General features: G+C 43.1%; 1 protein-coding gene across 1 annotated transcript in view; it reads right to left on the reverse strand.

Moving 5' to 3' along the window:
* Positions 1–16507, reverse strand: part of LOC309551708 (uncharacterized protein) — a 55384-nt gene that overhangs the window by 16017 nt on the left and 22860 nt on the right. The window contains exons 4-6 of the mRNA XM_082252393.1: positions 15215–15321; positions 8338–8484; positions 6098–6178 (exon numbers count right to left, since the gene is read on the reverse strand). Of these exons, the coding sequence (XP_082108519.1) occupies positions 6098–6178; positions 8338–8484; positions 15215–15321 (335 nt within the window). The remainder of the gene's footprint in view (positions 1–6097; positions 6179–8337; positions 8485–15214; positions 15322–16507) is intronic.

The raw sequence follows: 16507 nt of genomic DNA on the forward strand, positions 1-16507 counted from the left end.
ACTCAAGCCACCAACAGATCAACCTTTTTTTCAAGCTGTTATTATACTGCCATCTAGTGGTCAGAATAGATATATATACATATCAGAAAAAAAAAGATGTTTGCTGCAAACTGATCTTTCCGCACCCTTTTATGTATGGACTTTCAAGTTAAAGCGGAGCTCCGATTCCCCCACCCAAAACATTTAAAGTCAGCAGCAACAAATACTGTAGCTGCTGACTTTTACTATTAGGGCACTTACCTGTCCAGGGGTCCCTCGATGTCCTCACCCAAGCTGATATTTTAATCGGCCTCCGGGTGCTGGTTCCGCCATCTTGGGTAAAGGAAATTAGCATTGATGCCTAATGGCTTCACAGCCGGTTTCCTACTGAGTATGCGTGAATCGCTTTGCGCATTTTCAGTGGGCCGGCTGTGGCGAGGGCCATACTTCTGGCTGGGTTTGCTGCTGTGAATTTAGCAGGAAGTGGGCACGAGTACCCAGGGCTGGGACAATAGGGTCAGCAGGAGGGACGGTTGCTCTGGGCGCAATGGTTTATTGCTGGGATGGGGGGAGGTCTTGACCCTAAACCTAAGGGAAGGGTAGCGCAGTTTGGCATACATACTTGCCCTGGGACCTGTCAAAACTAGGTACCTGCTCCCACCCCCCCGCGACAAGGTGCTAAATGTGGGGCCGAAGAGATAAGCCAGACTTCCCCTTTTGGGTGGAGCTCTGCTTTAAGGTAAAACTAAAGGCCCTGTATGACAGATGAAACAAGAACCCTATGGTGTTACTGTTCTCCGCTCCTCCCAAGACTCTCTAGTTCCCTTGTCACCTCTTTCCATGCTCACCTCCAGGACTTCTCCAGAACGTCTCACATCCTCTGAAACTCCTTACCTCAATCCATCCGGGTTAGCTCCTACCCTGTCCGCCTTTTGGCTATCCCTGAAAACTCATTTATTCAGAGAAGCCTACCTAGCCTCCATATAAAATCTGTATGTCAACCACCTGCATCAGATCTTTCCCTGCAGCTATTGCATTTTGTTCCATTTACCTTCAATTTAAATTGATATTGAACTGTATTGTAACTGTATTGTCTCTCTTTATATTGTAAAGAGCTGTGCAAACTGTTGGTGCTCTATAAACCCTGTATAATAATAATAATAATAATAATAATAATAATAGAAATATCACAATAATAGCAATAATAAGATGCATCATAAAAAAAGACAATGAAAAAAACTTCCTTTATCTTCTCTAACTAAGCTAAATCCTCCTTCATTTAGGTCTTTCGCGCTCCCCCTCCGAGGCACTGCAGCTCACAGTGGGAGGGTCTTAGCAACAGAGGAAGTGCTGTCAATCCAGAAAGCAGTGGGTGTGGCTAGGTGTGGCCAGATGCTGATTGACAGGCTTGTGACTCAGCAGTGACGTCACTGCCTACACCCGGGTTTAGGGCGTGCCCATGTGTACAATCACAGTGGGAGTCTGTCAGCAAATCCTGGCCAATGATTCATGGCTGGGACCCGCTGATCAGCCTTGTGCAATCACAGCCCAGAGCCAAGCCCCTGCAACATTTTTATATCCCCCTGTAGTGTAAGTAGACACAGCCAACATGAGAGTGACAACTCTACTCTGAATTCAGGAGCAGGGCAGCATTGTCGCCATACCATCTCAGAAAGCTGCATGGAACTTGCATCTTCTCTCTGTGTTTGTGTGGGTTTCTTCCCACACTCTGAAGACATGCTGGTCGATTATTTGGCTCCTGTCTAAATTGGCCCCAGTATGTGTATGCATGTGAGACTCTAGATTGTAAGCTCCTTGGGGGCAGGGACTAATGTGAATGTGTAATATGTAACACGCTGCATAAATTACCGGTGCTCTATAAACGGCTATAATAAGAAATATATTATTAATCTTTGGTTCAGTTTTGCCACCAATGTGCCAATAATAGTTTTGTATGATTGTGCAGCCAAAAAATGTCTGTCCACCTCTTTTTTTTTTTTTTTTCTATTTTGCCACCACTTCAAGCACTTACTTAGGGATGTACTTCAAACTCAGAGCTGTCCTAGAAATTATGACTACTGTTCTGCCTCCAGTAGGGAAATTTAGCAATATTCAATTTGACCACTAGATGGAGCCCTGAATAAATGTACTGTTTTGCAGAAGCCAAAGACTGTTCAACTTTAATATAAAAAATCTCCCATTATCCTTCAGGCTAAGAAAATGAAACCGGTGCATCCTGGGAGCTCAGACTCCATTTTAAGAACTGTGGAAGAGACAGGAATCATATCTGCAGCACATGTTGTGGATTAAACTTACATTCTCTACAGGCAGCATTGCTGGTAAACGTGGACTTATTGCCATCTGCAGCCTAGTTATTTCATTGTGTTCTGTATGTTTTATACATTGATTTATGTATTTCTTATCAGTTTTTTCCTAATAATTTCACCCCCACCCTGTTTTGTTAAAGACTTATCAACCATCTAGAATGTACTGCGGCCACTGTAGGCAAAGTAACGTGCCTGCACGTCACTGCCTACTCCCGGGTTTAGGGCGCGCCCATGTGTACAATCACAGTAGGAGTCTGTCAGCAAATCCTGGACAATGATTTTATGGCTGGGACCCACTGATCAGCCGTGTGCAATCACAGCCCAGAGCCCCAATCATGGCACAATAAATTGTGCTCCTGCTCCTTTTTAAGGTGCAAGTGTTGCGCGGTGTGATTTGCTGTGATTGCAGCGCGATTTATTGCGTGACAATCGTGGCATAATCACGCCACAATTGGGGTGCCATTAGAAAGTAATTGCAAAAAAAAAGAAAGTAATTGCATCGCACAAACGTTTTTGAAAATTCGATTTAGAATCGCAGGCAGAATCGTGGCGATTCCGCCCGCGATTTGGGTCACTTAGGTGTGAATGGAGCTTTAGAGATTAGTTAGTAAAAGCAGCACACTGTACACATATTGCACATAGTTAGGCACATATTTAACCCCTTGAGCGCCATAGATGTTAACCCCTTCCCATCCAGTGTCATTAGTACAATGACAGTGTATAGTATTATCACTGATCACTGTATTTTTGTCACTGGTGATGTCAGTGGCAGTTAGTTCCCCCCCCCAGCATCTGTGCCAGATCGACCACTGTAGTATCGCAGTCCGGTTCTAAGTCTTTGACTGCCACTATTAGTAGTATAAAAATAATACAAACTCAAGTATATATACCATAGCTTGTAGGTGCTATAACTAAAGGTGCGCCGAATGGGAATTTTGGTACCGAAACTGAAAATGCAGGATGAACTTGGCCGAAAACCGAAATTGACAGCTTTTAAAAAATATATTTTTAGAAATGATTGTATTATATTTGACTTTTTAATTATAATCGTGAATTTAAATGAATATGAATTTAACGTCAGCCATTATTGGAACCTTTAGTGCAAGAAAAAGGCACCCCTTTAAAGTAGAACTATAAAACATTTTTTTTCATTTGGATAGAGCAAGGCACGGTTACAACACCATTTGTGTCCCATTGCAGAGATTTCCCTTCACTTCCTGTCCCATAACCAAACGGGAAGTCAAAGGAAATTCCTGCAAATTAAAAGAATTCCTTGAGGACCCTCAGGTCACCAGAACTAGTGTCCCCATTGGAAGATTTCCCCTCTAATACTTTTATGGGGACAACCCAAAATTTGGGATTTTCTTTTACCTTTACTTTTTAATGATAATGGTAAACAGGAGAAATATAGAGAGAGTGAATCTCCTTAACCGAAGTACAGACAGTAATAAAAACTGACAGGGGTTCTAATCCCTCCCCAGTTTATCCAAAACTAAAAAAAAAAAGTTTTGCCTTTAGTTATACTTTAAATCCTATGAATGTCTTCTCTACACATTGCGCTTCCCATTGTGGTGTTAAAAATCCTGCTTAATGCATTTTTGGTCAGTTAAACGCTTGCCGACCGCCGCAAGTAGATATACTGCGGCGGTCAGCCCCTCACAGGCAAAGTGACGTATATATACGTCACTAGCCTGTGAGGCTCTGGGGAGTGAGCGCGCGCTGCCGCCGACGCGCTCCCACTCCCACGCGGTCACGGACCCCCCCGCGCGTGTGCCTGGCGGACCCGATGTCCGCCGGTCACTCTGCGATCGTCGGGGGAGAGGGAGAAAGGCAGGCGGCTTGTGTAAACAAGCCACCTGTCATTCTCCCCGGTGTAGAAACACTGATCACACGGTTCTACTATGTAAGACCGTTGATCAGTGTTCCTACAGCTCAAGCCACAGCCAATCACAGTTAGAATCACGCCCCTAGGGACACACACAGCCCCTCCCTCTCAAATAAAGTTAACCCCTTCACTGCCAGTGTAATTTTACAGTAACAGTGCATATATATAGCACTGATTACTGTAGAAATGTCACTGGTAACCCCAAAAGTGTCAAAAATGTCAGTCAAGGGTCCGATCTGTCCGCCCCAATGTCGCAGTACCGCAAAAAAAATCGCAGATCGCCGCCATTACTCGTTAAAAAAAAAAACAACAAAAATGACAAAAATCTTTCCCTTTGTTAGTAAACGCGATAACTTTTGCGCAAACCAATCAAAATACGCTTTTTGCGATTTTTTTTACCAAACATATGTAGCATAAAACAAATTGGCCGAAAATGTTAAAAAATTTAGATTTTTACTTTTTTTGGGGGGGGGGAATTTCATATAAAAAAATTTGAAAAATATTGTTTATAGCGCGTGATCAAAAAATCGCACAGGTGATCAAATACCACCAAAAGAAAGCTCTGTTTGTGGGAAAAAAAAGGACGTCAAATTCGTTTAGGTACAGCGTCGCTCGACCGCGCAATTGTCCGTTAAAGTCATGCAGTGCCGAATCGCAAAATGCCCCCTGGTCTTTTAGCAGCCAAATCCTCCGGGGCTTAAGTGGTTAAATGCACCTCCCCGTTGAAATGCTTTGAAAGCACAGCAAGAACGCATCAATAAAAGCACCCATGTTACTTATGTGGTTTTTGAGTCACCGGACCTATAAAAAACAAAACATAAGCACATAAAAATCTTGTTTTTAGCACCATTATCTGCACCTTTTTCTCTGAGACTACATTCACACCTCCATGTTTTGAATCGTGGGCAGATTTGCGGCGATTCTGCTTGCGATTTCAATGTGCCGATGTGTGAATGACAAATTGCAAGACGCACATTTGAGATTCCATCCATTTGAATGACACCTAAAAGCGCGGTGCAGGTCTGGCACGATTGTTGCGCAATAAAACATTCTGCAATCCCGGCAACCTGCATCACCTGAAGCTTGTCGTCCAAAAAAAGGTCAGGAGCTACTTTTGGATGACATGCTTCACATGATGTGGGTTGCCGTGATTGCACCGCGCTTTTAGGTGTCATTTAAATGAATAGCATCTCAAATGTGCTTCCTGCGATTTGTCATTGACAATCACAGCAATTCTGCCTAAGATTCAAAACGCAGAGGTGTGAATGCAGTCTTATCATCAAAATGCCGATAACACTTTTTTTAGCCGATATGTTTTGGCCACCGAAATTTCAGTGCATCACTAGCTATAACTTTTATGCAAACCAATCACTTATTAGTATTTTTTTTTTTTATCACAAATAATAAAAAAACGCAAATAATAAAAAACCCAGAGGTGATCAAATACCACAAAAAGAAAGCTCTATTTGTGTGGAAAAAAAATGATATAAAATTAAATTGGGTACAGCTTTGCATGGCTGAGCAATCGTCAGTTAAAGTAGCGCAGTGCTGAATAGCAAAAAATGGCCTGGTCATGAAGGGGGTAAAACCTTCTGGTGGTGAAGTGGTTAATAAAGCTTCAAGTTTACATTCAGTCTGGCTTATTGCAGAATAGGAGAGTACAGAAAAAATAGCTAGGAGCACTTTCACATGAACTTTCTTATGGGCTCAATTATTATGAAAATGCAAATGCCAATTTACGTTAATTTTCGTATGGACTTGTTTATTATGCAAGATGCATACAAATAAATCTTTCCCCAAATTACTTTTAAAATAGGACAAGCAACAGAATAACGACAGCACACAAAAAGACAGTTTTCATTAACATCCCCCTGTGTACCATGAGATCAGGCCGAGACGCACTCACCCTGATGTCAATTCCAGGGCCGCAGATGTGAGGGCCATTAATGACACGCCGCGCTTCTTTAGCCATGCGCTTGTCCCAGATCTACAATAAAACAAAACATTAGCCAATAAAAATGTAACAATGTATAAATGAGAACACAAAAAAGAGTATAACACTGTGTAGCAATACTGCATCTTTATTTCCAGTAAGTGGCTATGGGATCTGGGAGTAAGGTAGCTCCCACCTCTACAATTCAGCAGGGTCAGCTTTAGGATGTATGGCCAGCTGTGGAGAACATACCTTCTCTAGATGAACAAGGGTGGGACATGACATTGTAACCACTGCCATATACTGTGATCCGCCATAACTTTATGAGACTGCCCACCTAATATTGAGTAGCCCCCCCCCCCCCCTTCCTTTGTGCACTGGTCCGAATTATTTGGTGGAGGGGGGATTATGGTGCTGGTGCAGTGGCGGTTGGTGCGTTGGGGGCGCAGGGGCGCCGCCCCCCCTATCCATGGGTACAGCCCCCTAATCTACATGCGGGGCGCCAGACGCATGGAGTTCAATGGGGCTTTATTTTTATTTTTTAATCACCTGATTAGAGCCAGAGGCTCTAATAGGCTTCAGCAAAGGGTGGACCCGGGGCGCAGAGCAGTGCGCCCCGAGCCCACCCATTGCGTGACAATAGCGAATGAAAATTCGCTATTGTCACACGGATCCTCCTCCCACTTCTTGATTGGCCGAAAGGCAAACCCCATGCCATTGGCCGAGGAGGAGGCGGGAGGACTGAGGACTCGAGGAGATGCCGGGGGACTGAGGAGAAGCCGCCGCTGCCTGAGGAAAGTGCACTGGTCTCGCAGGGGGCACGCTTAGGCCGGTAACTCTGCATTGAAAGGGGGCACGATGATCTCTGCATTGAAAGGGGGCCTGATGATCTCTTTGCACGCTATACCTTAATTACTGAAGGCCCCTTTCACACTTTTGTGACCTCAAAGTCACGCAATTTTTTACAGCGTTTTTTGCCGCAAAGCCTATTACATTTTTCTGTTTGCGCCCCCCCCCCCCCAAAAAAAAATTTTGAGCACCAGCCGCCACTGGTGCGGGGTTGTTTTTCAGGGGTTGGGCTTGGCCCCTTAGTTCCAGTGAAGGGAACTCTTTAGGCGTCAGCATACCAAGACATTTTGGACAATTTCATCCTCCCAGCTTTGTGGGAACCCTTCCTGTTCCAACATGACTGTGCACCAGTGCACAAAGCAAGGTCCATAAAGACATGGATGAGCAAGTTTGGGGTGGAGGAACTTGACAGAGTTCTAACCTCAAGCTGATAGAACACCTTTGGGATGAATTAGAGGACTTCTGGAAGAATGGTCAAACATTCCCATAGACACACTCCTAAACTTTGTGGACAGCCTTCCCAGATGAGTTGAAGATGTTATAGCTGCAAAGGGTGGGCCAACTCAATATTGAACCCGACAGACTAAGACTGGGATACCAATAAAGTTCATGTGCGTGTAATGCGTCCCAATACTTTTGACAATATAGTGTAGATGGAAGAGTCGAGGGAACATTTTATTTGTTGATAGATTGATCATATAAAAGCATCCAATGCATTTTGGGGAACAAAGGGGGCTTATTACAAGATAAACCTTAAATAGACTTAAAGTGGAAATTGTAATCATACATATGTATATTAGGACTGGAATTATGCACTCCATGTGGAATAAGGTCCAATGCACACTGGACTTTACTGTGTAGCAGTTGCCACATAATAGCATACAAATCATGCAGCGATCGTGGGTACTTTAGAATGTAAGCTCCTCTGGTGCTGAGACTGTGCAGCGCTGTGGAGTATGTCAGAGGTATCTAAATGTATAATAATAGTGTGTGGCTGTGTTAGGTTTTTAAAGTGTAAGCTCCTCTGGTGCAGAGACTGAGGTGACTGGCTTAGTGTTCTTTGTACAGCACTGTAGTATATGTCAGAGTTATATTAATGTATAATAAGAATAATATGTAACTGGCAGGAATATTAGAGTGTGAGCTCCTCTGGTGCAGAGACTGAGGCCACAGGCTCAGTGTTCTCTGTACAGCACTGTGATACTGTATATGTCAGAGCTATTTAAATGTATAATAAGAATATGTGACTGTGGTAGGAATATTAGAGTGTGAGCTCCTCTGGTACAGAGAGTGATGTGATTGGCTCAGAGTAGGGTGAGATATGTCAGAGCTATATACTGTAAATGCATACAGCACAACCTCACCTTGATGGAGTCATCCCATCCCCCAGTTAAGAAGATGTGATATTCAGAAGGGTGGAACCTCAGTGCGAAGATTCTGCGTGTGTGGCCGCTGGTCAGGCTCAGGTCATAGTCATGGTGGAAATCCGGGCCCATCAAGATGTTCAGAATCTAAAGAAAAGAGGACCGGTCACATTGTTTGCTCAGTAGGCTGCATTGTACGTGACTTGCAGTTACATGCTAGCATATTCGCCTAGAAAGTTAGCCAATCATCCATAAAATGTGACAAAGTGGGCAGGGCCATGACGGCAGATAATGACAAAGAAGGAAAGGTAATTAAATATAATCTTCTCTTTTGCTGGAAAAAAAATCTTCACACATTATTTACACTGCACAAATTTTGTGATACAGTAATAAAGATTTGGTGAACCCCCTTAAAAGAATGCAGCTAGCAATCACAAATCACTAAGTGATTAATTCAACAAAAAAAAAACAGAACATTTCTCAGCATACTTACCAGCTAGTCTGAGCAGAAAAAAAAAATGGCCCTGTCTAACAATTCACATTAAAAAGAGAGAGTAAAGTTGCACACATTTGCAAATATATGAGAAAGCCGCAGTGCCTCCCCAAGGCTCCTCTGTATACTGCAGTCCTAACTCTATACTTCTATACTCTATAAAGAAAGGGTTAGTGCTTGCGGCTGATTCAATTACCTGTCACAGATAGGTACATGAATATGTCAGTGCCGAGCACTGAGGTTAGACTGTCCATAATTTTCCTGAAAATAGTAAGTCAGAATTCACAGTACAGCATTTCGTCAATGCAAAATGCACAAAAAAAAGCATGTTTTGCTTGCAGTGCCAAGTCCAGTTTAACCACTACTAGCTACCATAATTTAGAGCAAGGGTGTCAAACTCAATTTCATTGTGGGCCACATCAGCAGTATGGTTTCTCTCAAAGGGCTGGTTGTATCTGAGATGTGCTATGTACAGACTGCAGGGTTCAGGAGTGCACTATGTACAGAGTCCAGAGTTCAAGAGTGTACTATGTACATAGTGCACAGTTTAGGAGTGCACTATGTACAGAGTGCAGGGTTCAGGAGTGCACTATGTACAGAGTGCAGGGTTCAGGAGTACACTATGTACAGAGTCCAGAGTTCAAGAGTTTGCTATGTACATAGCGCACAGTTTAGGAGTGCACTATGTACAGAGTGCAGGGTTCAGGAGTGCACTATGTACAGAGTCCTGAGTTCAAGAGTGTACTATGAACACAGTTTAGGAGTGCACTATGTACAGACTGCAGGGTTCAGGAGTGCACTATGTACAGACTGCAGGGTTCAGGAGTGCACTATGTACAGAGTCCAGAGTTCAAGAGTGTGCTATGTACATAGTGCACAGTTTAAGAGTGCATTATGTGCAGAGTGCAGGGTTCAGGAGTGCACTATGTACAGAGTCTAGAGTTCAAGAGTGTGCTATGTACATAGTGCACAGTTTAGGAGTGCACTATGTGCAGAGTGCAGGGTTCAGGAGTACGCTACATAGAGTACAGAGTTCAGGGGTGTGCTGTGCATAGTGTGCAACGTCAAAAGCCCCCCCACCCCCAATAGCTTCCTCGCAATTTATTTTTCTACCTTGCCCAGCTCTAGTACCTCCCTGTGTAGGCGGCTCTGCCTCGCTTTGCAGGGAGATCGTTCTCTCTCATATTCTGGAGATATGTCCCCGCAGTGAGTTCGTGCAGGGATCTTTTAGTTTCCAGGGCCTTTGAGAGCGAAGCTGTCCCTTGTAAAAAGAGAAGGTTTCTGTGTGCTAGAGATAGATAGATGATAGAGAGGAGCTGGAGCAGAGGGTGAGAGCCAGAGGTGGCGGAATGAAGTTCTGCCACATTCCAGCTGCAAAACTGGTTGGAAGGACCACATGACAAGACCTAGCGGGCCGGATTTGGCCCTGGGGCTTGCAATTTGACGTATGCTATCTAGATAAATGAAAACCTTCAGACACCATAGATTGTTGATCCAGGGAATATCCGATGGCCCTTGTGTGTCAGAAAGAACTTTTTTCCCTATAAGAAAAAATTTGGTGTTTTATTTTTTTTTTTGCCTTCCTTGGATCAACCACAGGTTCTGAGGATGCAGGTTTTTTTTGTATTTTGTCTTTTGGTTGAACTCCATCTTTTTTAAACTATTGAAAAAAGGGGTAATAGGATGCACTAGTTCAGAAGACAGATTGCTGCACTTAGAAATCCTTGAATACCAGGAGAAAACGTGTTGAAAAAAATATATACTAGTGCGCTATCTAATGATCTCTCAAATAAACATTTGTATAAAGTGTCTCTCTTTGTAAAAAAGGATGTTATCTATAAACAGTAATATAAATAAAACATTGCATAAAACGTTTCTCTTTGTGACAAAAGAAGAGAAATTATCTGTAAACAATAACAAGGTAAAATTATCTTGCAAACACAAAATATAAACGATATACAATCAGCTCTAACAATCCTTAGAGAAGAGTCCCATTAATGAATTGTGAAAAAAGAAAGATTCAGTCCAAAGCTTGTGAAGCAACTCGGTGTGCTTATACAACGACCTCCTCCAAGTGCTCACTGAACCACCTCCATGCTAGTTAATAAATGATGGCCGCTTACCAGACATCAGCGGTCATACAGCATTTAGTGACACTCCACTAAACCACCTCCATCCATAGATGAACTCCCGATGCTCATCAGCGATCCAACTACATGAAACTAAGTGTAGCACTGCCTCCATAGGGACTGCTGGAAATTGCCTTGACGGGCTCCCCTGGTTACCAACACACAGTCATAACTAGATTAAACTCCTTGCTCCCGTGGGCTCTTCACAGTAATAAACAGTCTAGGGGTGTTGGTTTTGTTTGTGTATTTTATAGTTGGGATAGGAGAAGGGAATAGTGGGATACTCCAATGAAACTATTCACATAGATGAGAACTTCTATCTTCAGAACTTCTTCAGTACTTAGGAACAGCCAGGCTGTTAATCCACACTGCCACAAGTGTAGATGGGGTTAAGTATCCTGCTCTCTCTACTTTCTGACAAGATGACTTGGTGATTCATATCTTATCTTCAGGACACTCTCACTAGCATCCCCTTTCACTGATTTTCCCGTCCACACCCGTCCACTGATTTTCCTAGGAGCAGGGGTGCCCCCCCCCCAAGTCAGACCCCTTGACACAAGTTCCTGTACTCACAATACTGCAGAAACAGGACCACCAGTGTCTCCCATCTCAGTCAGCCTCCCTGGACCTCCAGGCTCAGCTCCTCCCGACTGCTCTCCAAGGAAAGACCTCGAGCAAATGTGCTCCTGGCTTTTATACATTATCGCAACATGCTTGAGGCGTCCTGCCCTCTGCCAATCATTAGGACTGTATCAAAAGCCCATGCACTCATTCATCAGGTTTCCTTCCACTATCCAATCTTCCTCCCTATTGGACCAGTGTCAAACACTCTCTAGACTGAATCAATTGCATACTGAGCATGAGCACAATGAGCAGACCTCACTAACAGATCCTAGGTAGGCAGAGAACAATATAGATTTACCTGCAGCCCCTCTGGTAAGCAGACAAAGCTCAAACTATACTTTCTCACTAGCACCTACCTAGGATGGTGCTTCATAAGTTTCATTGCAGCAAGCTCACTCGATATTGAAGGTGTCGTCTCATGGATCAGGAAAAAGGAGGAACTGATAGTGCATTATCTTCCACACAACTGTTTATTAAAAGTATATGTTGCGCTTACATCAATCAGGTTCAGTTTAAGACATCAAATATAGGTGAGCACGGCCTGCATAGCAGGACCGTATGATCTCTGTTCTTACACAGGGGAGAATGGCAGGCGGCTTTGTTTACATTAGCCGCCTGCCTTTCTCCCTCTCCACCCGACGATCGCGAGTGACCGGTGGACATCGGGTCCGCCGGTCACTCGCGCGGACTGCTTAACTCTTCTCTTAAAGCAGAAGGTCAAAAAAATGACTAGGAGTTTTTTTGTCCTTCCACTTTAAGAGAAGAGTTTGTGACGGTGCGCGCTACACTCTATTCCCAGTTGACGCCTGTAGAAGGGGAAACACATTGGACGGAGTAGCCGTGTCGTCACTCTGCACGGTCCGCACTGCAGGCGGCCGTGCTCACCTATATTTGATGTCCTAAACTAAATCTGATTGATGTAAGTGCAACACATACTTTTAACCACTTGCCGACATAGGGGTACGTCACTAGCCTGTGAGCCTATAGAGGGCGAGCGCGCGCCGCTGGAAATAACTTTTGTGCAAAGCAATCAAAATACGCTTATTGCGATTTTTTTTACCAAACATATGTAGCAGAAAACAAATTGGCCTAAAATGTTAAAAAAATTTGATTTTTACATTTTTTTGGGGGAATTTCACATAAAAAAATGTGAAAAATATTGTTATTTTTGCAAAATTGTCACTCTTTTTTTGTTTATAGCGCATGATCAAAAAATCGCACAGGTGATCAAATACCACCAAAAGAAAGCTCTGTTTGTGGGAAAAAAGGGACGTAAATTTCATTTGGGTACATCGTTGTACGACCGCGCAATTGTCCGTTAAAGTCACGCAGTGCTGAATCGCAAAATAGGGCCTGGTCAGGAAGGGGGTAAAATCTTCCGGGGCTTAAGTGGTTAATAAACAGTTGTGTGGAAGATAATGCACTATCAGTTCCTCCTTTTTCCTGATCCATGAGATGGCACCTCCAATATGGCGTGAGCTTGTGCAGTGAAACTTAGTTTCATGTAGTTGGATCGCTGATAAGCATCGGGAGTTCATCTATGGATGGAGGTGGTTTAGTGGAGTGTCACTAAATGCTGTATGACCCCTGATGACTGGTAAGCGGCCATCATTTATTACCTAGCAAGGAGGTGGTTCATTGAGCACTTGGAGGGGGTCATTGTATAAGCACACCCAGTTGCTTCACAAGCTTTGGACTGAATCTTTATTTTTTCACAATTCATTAATAGGACTCTTCTCTAAGGATTTTTTAGAGCTGTTTGTTAACCATTTATATTTTGTGTTTTCGAGATAATGTCACCTTGTGTTATTTGTTTATAGATAATTGTTAGATAATTTCTCTTCTTTTGTCACAAAGAGGAACATTTTATGCAATGTTTTATTTATATTACTGTTTATAGATAACCTCATTTTTTACAAAAAACTTTATACAAATGTTTATTTGAGAGATCATTAGACAGCGCACTAGTATATATTTATTTCAACACTTTTTTTAAACTATAACTATGTAATGTTTTTTTTTTTTTTTTTTTTTTTTACACAATATACTTTGGGCTGAAGGAATGCACACGGATTTCCCCCTTTAAAGTGTACTGTACATCTTTTACTGAAGAAGTGGCCACTAAAGAGCTACAAAACGCAGTAATGGTGCGCTTTACCCTTTTCTTGTGATTAATAATTACCAATCTTCCTGACAAATTCACATGGAGGCACCTTTTTACTATTTACCGGGTGCCTCTGTTGAACGCGTATTGGTTCTATTTTGGGGATTTATACCTTTTACTATTGTTCCCTGGACCTAACCACTGCTTAGAAAACCCCAATGACCATCAAGTGTGACCATCCATACTCCTCGTTGAGACAGTCATCTTCCCCACACATGTGCTAAAATAGGTTGTTTGACCCTTGGACAGATATCCAGCAACCTTATGAATGTGGAGTACATACTTATGAATCTTTGTACTATAATTTCCATTACTCTTTAAAGGATCTCTCCCAGTTTTTTTACCTTCTTTTTCACCTTGAATCTGCTCACCTTGAGCACCACTGGCGTATGGGGGGGGGGGATGATATACAAATACACTACAGAATGTCCTCTGGGATCCTCTCCCCTAAAATCATATAGCTCGGTGACACTGGCATCAGGAGTTGCCACTATAATATTACATGCCTGGGCCATTCATACATATGTAGCACCCTCCTAGATAGGTGCTAGTTTAAAAGCATTGTTATGCTCCATCTGCTTATCAGGGGTCGGAGCCTGGTCTGTTAGTTATGCCTGTTGCATATGTCCAGGTGTGAGCCACTTAGTCTGAGGAAGTGTCCCCACTGTATCCAATAGGGGGGCCTGTTGGACAGTGGAGGTAACCTGGCCAGTGAAAAACGGGCTTTTGTGGCAGTCCCAGTGGGAGGGTACCACTGTAGTGCAACCTGGGATTGACCATAAAAGCCAAGAGCACATGTGACAGGGTGTCTTTGGCAGGAAGCAGAGTCCCAGGAGGAGGTTGATGGCTGTCTCTCCTCCTGCAGTCTGAGGAAGGTGGTCACAGGATGTCAGTCTATTGAGCCAGATGTGGAGCTAAGCCTTGAGGGTCCTGGAAAGCTGACGGTGGAGCTGCAGGCAGAGTCAACTAGGAAAAACAGTGTCCGTGAGTACCAGGGGACTTGCCAAGGGGTCTGCCCAGGAAGGGGGGCTACTCAAGTGAAGTCAGAGGGCAGAAGGTCAGCTCACACAGTAAGAGTAAAAGGGTGCCAATTAGAACCCTGAAGAGTAAGAGTACGGGGTCGGAGTGCCAAGTGGGGCCCTGAAGAGTAATTCACTACAGAGTTTGCCTATTAAATACTTCACTTCAGTGGCAAGGTGAAGCAGCGGCCTTGCTGCACTCAATTCAGATAGAAGTCCTCCAGTTGTGCATAGTTCATCAAGTTGGAGTATCCCACTCATCCCTTCTCCTATCCCAGGTTCTAATGAAAAAACAAATCCCCTGACTGAGACAAACACTTAAAGTACTAAGAATTCATAAGTAGTTGCTATGGGTAACCAAAGGGGATCCGCATCAAGCAGCTCCCAAGGGAGTAGTGCTACACATAAGACCATTGATTATGCATGGGACAAAAGAACAATGTGTTACCTCGCTGGTGTGACTGTCATACAGACGGATGTGGCGGTCTTTCCCAGCCGTGGCAAAGACACTACCATCCATGCTGTAATCCATTGCATGGATCTCATTCTCTGGCTCTGTAATGATAAAACAGTTAATATGTACTGTAACTTCAATCAGCAGGAAAATAAACAGGCTATAAGGTCCAAAGTCACAACTCCTAATTATTATACCTATATAAGTTTGGACATCCCATACCAACTCCATGGGTAATGACATAGAGTTGGCCTCCATTTGCAGCTATGAGAGCCTCCACCATATAAACCTACTAATGCATCTAATGGAGGCTGTACACGCTTTGATTTTATTATCCAATCAATGAGCAATTCAATTAAAACTATCAAATCAGAAACCAATCAAATAGCCATAACATCCCACCAGATCAAAAGGATTGGTTTAACCACTTCCCTACCAAGTGGTTATACCAGTATCATGGCTGTGATTTGAGTGGCTCTACTTCTGCATATGCTGTATGATCACAATGCCAACAAAGATGGTATGAATGAATGTCATTAATAACAGCTGTGTTTGCTATTGAGTGATGCTGTGATTATCTATCACATGGTACCTGGGCCAATCACAGAGTGATCAAAGCTGTTATGAATGTAACCCGTTCATGACCGTCCAAAATATTGCTGCTACAATGAACAGCAGTGGAACAGCAAAGTGTAGAAAAAAAAACAAAAAAAATTCTCTGATCATCCTCCTCCGGAGTAGTACAGTGTTACTATGGTGACACTGAACTACTCTAATGACATTATGTAAAAAAAAAAGAAAAAGTTTAAAGTGTTAGTCCACCCTAAAACTAAAATCCCTGCATCTATAGACCTCAACAATCTAGTATTAACCTATCTAACCCTGTAAAGAAGAAATCAGTATACATACCTTTTTTTTAAGCCAACCTGATCCGGTCTCCAGCGGTGGAAACTCTGTAGAGGACAGAGCCGACAACGGCTATGAAATGAATGGGCAGTGACATCACCCATAAACTTAGTATGGGGCTTCTGTTGTCAGATATGTCCTCTGCACCCGCCTCCACAGCGAAGCCGCCACTGACAGCTTAGCGTGGGATCGGATCCGCTTCAAAAAAGGTATGTGTACTGATTTATTTTTCTTACAGGGCTAGATAGGTTAGTGTTAGATCATGAAGGTCTATTGATGCAGGGATTTTAGTGTTGTGTTAGGGTCGACTTCTACCTTAAACTTTTGAATAAAAAATTATGTAATATATATTTTTTTAATTTATTTTTGTTTTATAATGCT

The sequence above is a fragment of the Pelophylax lessonae genome (genome assembly GCF_965119305.1).
Source record: "Pelophylax lessonae genome assembly, chromosome: 3".
Lineage (NCBI taxonomy): Eukaryota > Metazoa > Chordata > Amphibia > Anura > Ranidae > Pelophylax > Pelophylax lessonae.